The sequence below is a fragment of the Rutidosis leptorrhynchoides genome, chromosome 7, assembly GCF_046630445.1.
Source record: "Rutidosis leptorrhynchoides isolate AG116_Rl617_1_P2 chromosome 7, CSIRO_AGI_Rlap_v1, whole genome shotgun sequence".
NCBI lineage: Eukaryota > Viridiplantae > Streptophyta > Magnoliopsida > Asterales > Asteraceae > Rutidosis > Rutidosis leptorrhynchoides.
Window position 1 is genome coordinate 38,792,984 of NC_092339.1, and position 7,554 is coordinate 38,800,537.

Sequence of the window (7,554 nt, forward strand, 5' to 3'; positions counted from 1 at the left end):
GTTATTATGTTTTCAGGTGACTTTGTTGCATATAGTTGACTTAATTTTTGAATATACAGTGTTATGGACTATGGAGCGTGATTTGGCTTCATAGTTATAAATGAATCTGTTTACCGAGTTATTTGATTTTACTTATACAATTAAAGAACTTGATTTTTGATTATATGGAGTATTCTAATTAGCTTTCAATAAAGCTAAGATGGTTATGAAAATCTATAGTTACAATAAGAGTTTAACCTTTTAGATGTAGAATTAACTCTAAATAGTTTTAGTTCATATACGCTAGTTTGTGCTGGATCTTTTATTTACTAAATTTATACTGATTAACCGTTTCGATAGTTGTATTGTATATTGTTTCCGTGTATTTATTTAGTAGGTTTCTTTTTTTTTTTATTTGATCCATCACATGTTTGCAGATTATGCATGCTGCAAGGGGAAACACGGATGTTTATAAGACACTAATTGCTGCAGAATATGTTGGTGTTGAAGTCAAAATGAATGAAAATTTTAGGCCAGGCGTGTCAAACAAGTCTCCTGAGTTTCTAATGAATTGAATCGTGGCCAAACAGAAATAACAACAGATAAATGGATTGTGTATACGTAACACAAAACAAAAGCCGTAGGCTATTTTATTAAATATCAAAATATCAACTCACTAAAAACTAAAGCTATTGTGGCTTTAAATAAACTAACGAAAAGTAAAGATAAGAACTAAAGATAAGTACAACTATAGATAAGAACAATTTATTTAAACTCAATATTAGACTCCCTTCCAATTTGGTTACTTGTTTCTAGTACGTTCATTTCCAATTAATATCCTGACTTGTTATCCAATTGTTATCCAATCGTCCACTTTCAGAAATGCTTCCAACTCGTATTTTAATTTAACGACCCATCTTGCATTTGTTGGCCCCAAACGCTCGTAGCCTACTTTATTAAGAACACAAGGTCCACCTGGATCATACGGATATGCATCATCCTCCCCTTCTTCGAAAAGACTCGTCCTCGAGTCTAAGAAAACGTAACACGCATCAGTAGAGAAAATACCCTCTAGCTCCTTCAACTTGGCTTCAAATTCCTCAGGTTCTTGCACTATCTTTTTAGTGTCTTTCTTTGATAACCTTCCCTTATTATTAGCAATAGGACTTTTGTGTCTCTGACCTTCGAATACTTGAACCAAAATACCAGGTTGATCATCAAAATAGGTTGAGAAAACTTGCTTCTTTTGGTTGTTGTCACCGGTTAATATAGCACCTTGAACAACCACATCATACCCAACAATTTCCTCTTCTTCAATATCAAAAAATTCCTCCCTATCAGTATCATAGATGGGTTCGGTATCATAGATGGATTCTCCATCTTCACCATCTGTATCATAGATGGGTTCAGTATCATAAATGGATTCTGAATCGATTCTTTCCGAATCGTAGCGCGCAGAAAATCGTTGTTGGTTCAGTTCCAACTCGGCGATTCGCTTATATAATCGTTCAATTTCTGTGTCTCGAGGGTCTTCGTTGCCTCTTTCGGCGTGTCTACGATTATCTCCATCGCTGCCTCGGTCGGCGGTTCTGCAATAGCTTCCTCGATAAACTCCACGAAACATTGTTTGGCCAAAACCTGAGTTCGGATACCAAATAATGAATTGAATCGTGGCCAAACAGAAATAACAACAGATAAATGGATTGTGTATACGTAACACAAAACAAAAGCCGTAGGCTATTTTATTAAATATCAAAATATCAACTGACTAAAAACTAAAGCTATTGTGGCTTTAAATAAACTAACGAAAAGTAAAGATAAGAACTAAAGATAAGTACAACTATAGATAAGAACAATTTATTTAAACTCAATATTAGACTCCCTTCCAATTTGGTTACTTGTTTCTAGTACGTTCATTTCCAATTAATATCCTGACTTGTTATCCAATTGTTATCCAATCGTCCACTTTCAAAAATGCTTCCAACTCGTATTTTAATTTAACGACCCATCTTGCATTTGTTGGCCCCAAACGCTCGTAGCCTACTTTATTAAGAACACAAGGTCCACCTGGATCATACGGATATGCATCATCCTCCCCTTCTTCGAAAAGACTCGTCCTCGAGTCTAAGAAAACGTAACACGCATCAGTAGAGAAAATACCCTCTAGCTCCTTCAACTTGGCTTCAAATTCCTCAGGTTCTTGCACTATCTTTTTAGTGTCTTTCTTTGATAACCTTCCCTTATTATTAGCAATAGGACTTTTGTGTCTCTGACCTTCGAATACTTGAACCAAAATACCAGGTTGATCATCAAAATAGGTTGTGAAAACTTGCTTCTTTTGGTTGTTGTCACCGGTTAATATAGCACCTTGAACAACCACATCATACCCAACAATTTCCTCTTCTTCAATATCAAAAAATTCCTCCCTATCAGTATCATAGATGGGTTCGGTATCATAGATGGATTCTCCATCTTCACCATCTGTATCATAGATGGGTTCAGTATCATAAATGGATTCTGAATCGATTCTTTCCGAATCGTAGCGCGCAGAAAATCGTTGTTGGTTCAGTTCCAACTCGGCGATTCGCTTATATAATCGTTCAATTTCTGTGTCTCGAGGGTCTTCGTTGCCTCTTTCGGCGTGTCTACGATTATCTCCATCGCTGCCTCGGTCGGCGGTTCTGCAATAGCTTCCTCGATAAACTCCACGAAACATTGTTTGGCCAAAACCTGAGCTCGGCTACCAAATAATGAATTGAATCGTGGCCAAACAGAAATAACAACAGATAAATGGATTGTGTATACGTAACACAAAACAAAAGCCGTAGGCTATTTTATTAAATATCAAAATATCAACTGACTAAAAACTAAAGCTATTGTGGCTTTAAATAAACTAACGAAAAGTAAAGATAAGAACTAAAGATAAGTACAACTATAGATAAGAACAATTTATTTAAACTCAATATTAGACTCCCTTCCAATTTGGTTACTTGTTTCTAGTACGTTCATTTCCAATTAATATCCTGACTTGTTATCCAATTGTTATCCAATCGTCCACTTTCAAAAATGCTTCCAACTCGTATTTTAATTTAACGACCCATCTTGCATTTGTTGGCCCCAAACGCTCGTAGCCTACTTTATTAAGAACACAAGGTCCACCTGAATCATACGGATATGCATCAGTTTCTCAAGATGAACCCCACTGGAACTGTATGTTTTTTTTAAGCATTATTATTGGTCTACTATAAAATCAACAACTTTATCATGTGGTTTCTTTTTAACTAGAAGGACAACTCACAAATCTCAATTGGATTTTTTCCCCCACAAATATATACACATTGTGTACCTTCATGTATCTAGGTCATTGTCTCTTTGATTTATCACGTGTTTTTTAAAAACTTAACTATTCACATCATTGAGGCAGTTTCCTGTCCTCGAGACTCCGGATGGAGCTGTATTTGAGGGTAATGCAATTGCTCGTTATGGTGAGTCACAATTTAGCTTTTCCTTGTCTATCTTTTTAGTTTTTGTTGTGGTGCTTACTTTGTGTTTTTGGTCATTGCAGTTGCCCGTGGAAGCCCTCTCTTTGGATCTTCACTCATAGAATATGCAAGTTTTCTTTTTTCTCTATCTTTCTCTTGTGATGAAGGAATATTAGTATTTACAAATGAAACTTTTGTTTTCTCTAAAAAAACCTACAGGGTCAAATTGAGCAGTGGATTGAGTTTTCTTCATCGACGCTTGATGCAAATTTTAGGCGTTTGCTCAAACCAAGGATTGGATATGGGCCCCAAATCGAATCTGTTAGTCACTTACTTCTCTCTACTGACTCTTTATTTTCTTCTTGGATTTTGCCATCCTTTATTATTTCGTAAGCATATTTAATTAACAACCTTATACAGTAGTAAACTATATCATACAAAGCAATGTCCGTTTGGTGGTTTGAAATGACTATAATTTTAATTCTTACACACTAATTATTGTCAAGTTTTTTGAATCACAGTTTGAAATAATCAAAATGACTAACATTGAAAAGGCTTATCCATCTACATTGTAATAATTGATTCCTACTAATAATAAATATGTGTGTGATTTGAAGGCTGAGGAGGTATATATCTATAACGTGAAGAGAGGTCTTGTTGCTCTAAACAAACATCTTGCATCACATAGTTTTCTAGTTGGTGATTCAATGACATTGGCTGACATCATCACCACATGCAACTTGCTTCTGGGTTTTTGGTTGTTGCTGCCCAAGAGCTTTACGTGTGAGTATCCAAATGTTGAGAGATACTTTTGGAAGATGATCGATCAGCCAAATTTTAGCAAGATAACTGGTGAAGTCAAGCAAGTAGATGGTTCTATTCCTTATGCTCTTGCAAACAAACCTCGGGTAGCAGAAGCACCAATGCCTAGGGCATTGAAGCATCCACATCTACGCATGTGTTGAAGGGTGGATATAAATGCATAGGGCGTTGATGTCATGTCATCAAATACGATGTTTCATTGCATGTGTCTCTGTCTTGAACATATGAAATAAATGCAGATTTAAGGTTGTTTTGTTTGTAAATTCATTAAAAATAGGTATATATGGAACACTTATATATAAAGTCTATGACCTAGTATATTTGTTGTCATTTGATATGAAAAGGTGGGTCAGAGTTTCAATTGGGTTATAGAAGTTTGTGGCAGACACCAATAGCCATATTATCTTTGTGATTCATCAAAAGATGGTAGATTTGGCAACCTTATTAAACTTTGACAGGGTTTGATTGCACCTCTACTCAGAGAAGACCTTTCATGTCATTTGATTGCATCCGTTGACTTTTTTTTTGGCAAAAATAACGAAAATTTTAATAGAAAACGGAAAACGTTCTCGAAAAGAAAACGTCTTGAACGAAGAATACAACCGGAGAACCCCGATGGCTCGCACCTAGAGAGCGGTACTACAAAACGGACTATCTATACCGAGCCTCATCTATCGAAACGTATACCAACTAAAAAAAAAAGGCCAACTAAAACTAAAAAAGACAACTAAAGTCCAAACTAGGCTCATCAAAGCCCACAAAAGACAATCATAACTAACAAACACAAAACCTCTAATGATCGACCTCAACTGATTTACCGTCATAGATTTCCCGTCGAATATATTTTTACCGGATCGATTCTCAATTTTGAAAGAGAGCACATTTGAAGATTCGTCACCTATCAAGGTGCGTGACGAAGTAGAGGAATAAACCCTTGATCCGCTATTCATAATTATAATTACAAGAAGATGGTTGTAACTGAGTTTTTTTTTAGGTGTTGGGAGCACCCCGGTAAATATTATTAATAAATAATGAAAGAATATTACAATGAAGGACATAAAACAAGAGTCTTGAAGCACTCAAATAACTAGTCGAACATAATCAAAAATCAAACAACTAACAACTTAAAGAGTATGCCGATTGCTCTTTGTTAAGACTAAAATAATGATGTATGTTGTGATGAGAATATGTGATGTAAGTGGTAATGATATGGAGTATAAATACTATGTGATGTAAGTGGGGATAATATGGAGTATAAACACTATCCCCACGCATAACCCTTCCCTCACAATTACACCAACAAGTTCACTTCACTAACACACACTTAACCAATTCTCTCAACACTTGACAAAGATTCCCCCTCAACATTGGACAAAAAGTCATTTTACAGGTATGCTATGTTTATATAAACAATGCTTATTCAATTGCAAACCATTTTCAGGTAGACCATTATCAGATGTAATGCTCAATAATATGTGCGAGGTCTTGAATAGGTGGTTGGTTTATAGTAAGATAAACCAATCATTACTTGTTTGAAATTTATAAGGGAGTACCTAGCGAAGAGAATTGTCAATGTTATCAATGTGCAATCAAAGCGTGAAGGTCCACTAACACCAACAGCAACTAGAGTATTTGAAGGTATTTAAAAAGATTCATCAAAGTTTTCTGTGCAATGGAATTTGAATATTTAGTACCAAGTTAATGTGTTAAACCACGATCAGTGTGTGGTTGTAGAAATGAAGTCTTAAATGCTGATCAAGCATCTAGAAGTGGTACTACACCTGGAAGTCGTGTTAAGAATAAGCGGAAGAGAAAATGATGAACTAGTTATTTCTGTTTTAGGTTATGTTCTGTTATTTAAATGGTTTGGTACTGCTATCACTTGTTATTTGAAATGTTTGGTACTTCTGCTATTTGGTATTTGAACAGTTTGGTATACATGGTTATTTGTTATTAGAATGATTTGGATTGAAAATGTCAGCTTTGAATACTTCCTTTGCATTGGAATTTAAAATTTTGTTGCTGCTATTTTAAAAGAAGTTGTTGGTTCTATTCTATTCTGTATTTAAGTCAGATTATAGATAGATGCAGGTTCTATATTCAGCAATAATTAAGAATGCTAAGTGTTGTTGTATTGGCACCTGCAGCTGTTGTTGTGTAATCTTTCATGATATGAGTCAGAATTGCCACCTGTTGAATGAATGGGTCAGAATAGGCACGTGTTGATTGAATGGGTCAGAATTGGCACCTGTTGAAGTAACGGGTCAATATTTAAGTGACCCAACCCAGTTACGCATTTGGGTCAATATTTACCTGTCGCAACCCAATTAACACGATTTTTTTGCCAGACATACTACTAATAAAAAAATTTGACATCAATAATTTGAGTACCTTTCAAACTGAAATGTCAATTAAGTGCTAATAAAACTTCAAATGTGTCAATTAAAGATTTATAATTTATATGGGGCACTATTAAGTGAAATGGGGAAAAAAAAAGTTAAATGCTTTAATGGGTCACTGTTATTTGTAATAAAACAACAACAACAACAACAACAACAACAATAACAAAACTCAATACCCACATAAGTGGTGTATGGAGGAGGTGAGATGTAGACAATCCTTCCCCTATCCGAGAACAAAGACAAGTCATTTCTCCACCCAGAGTGAAAACACTCACAAAAGTAGAGAAAGTCGTCCGTCTCTCTATTCGACGGATAGAGAGATTGCTTCCGAGTGGACCTCCGGCCAATAAGTAGGAAATTTTTTTTTCTAAAAATAAAATAAAATTGAGACGCCATGAAAATGGTAAAATCAAATTTCCATGGGTTTTAAATCATGTCTGTTATTTGTAATAGGTCACCTTAAAACATTGATAATGGTATGATAGGTCACTATTACATTTATAATGCTATAATACAAATTATTAATTACTAATTACTAATTTTGTAAACATTTAAGCCAATAGTTACACAACCAAGGCCAAAAAGGTGTGCCACACATAAATACATTGCAAGGAACATTCACTATCTTCAACAATTCATGAAGACAAACCCATTCTGGCCAGTTGTAAAGCACCCTTGTATGCTGCTCACGTGTTGAAGACTAACGGAGGAAGTTTCACGTATGTTAACCTGAAGGACCAATAACGAAACGTTTTGAAATATTAAGGACCATCCACGTTAAAAAAACTTTAAGTTCATCAATGATACTTTTAGCAAAGATTAGTGACTAATGGCACAACTTTGTCTTTATTTAATTCAATTAGTGATGT

General features: G+C 35.1%; 1 protein-coding gene across 1 annotated transcript; it reads left to right on the forward strand.

Annotated features, from left to right (window-relative positions):
- Positions 1–3,153: 3,153 nt before the first annotated feature.
- LOC139859117 (elongation factor 1-gamma 2-like) lies at positions 3,154–4,426 on the forward strand. Its single transcript, XM_071847924.1, has 5 exons — positions 3,154–3,189; positions 3,404–3,464; positions 3,545–3,636; positions 3,681–3,782; positions 4,079–4,426. The coding sequence occupies exons 1-5, from the start codon at positions 3,154–3,156 to the stop codon at positions 4,424–4,426; spliced, it is 639 nt and encodes a 212-aa protein (XP_071704025.1).
- Positions 4,427–7,554: the final 3,128 nt, after the last annotated feature.

What these genes read in the sequence shown, in the direction of transcription:
- LOC139859117 (XM_071847924.1), top strand. Translation starts at nt 3,154, where the DNA reads ATGCATCAGTTTCTCAAGATGAACCCCACTGGAACT. An exon ending in AGATGAACCCCACTGGAACT is followed by an intron (nt 3,190 to 3,403) that starts GTATGTTTTTTT and finishes TCATTGAGGCAG; the next exon opens with TTTCCTGTCCTCGAGACTCC. An exon ending in ATGGGCCCCAAATCGAATCT is followed by an intron (nt 3,783 to 4,078) that starts GTTAGTCACTTA and finishes TGTGATTTGAAG; the next exon opens with GCTGAGGAGGTATATATCTA.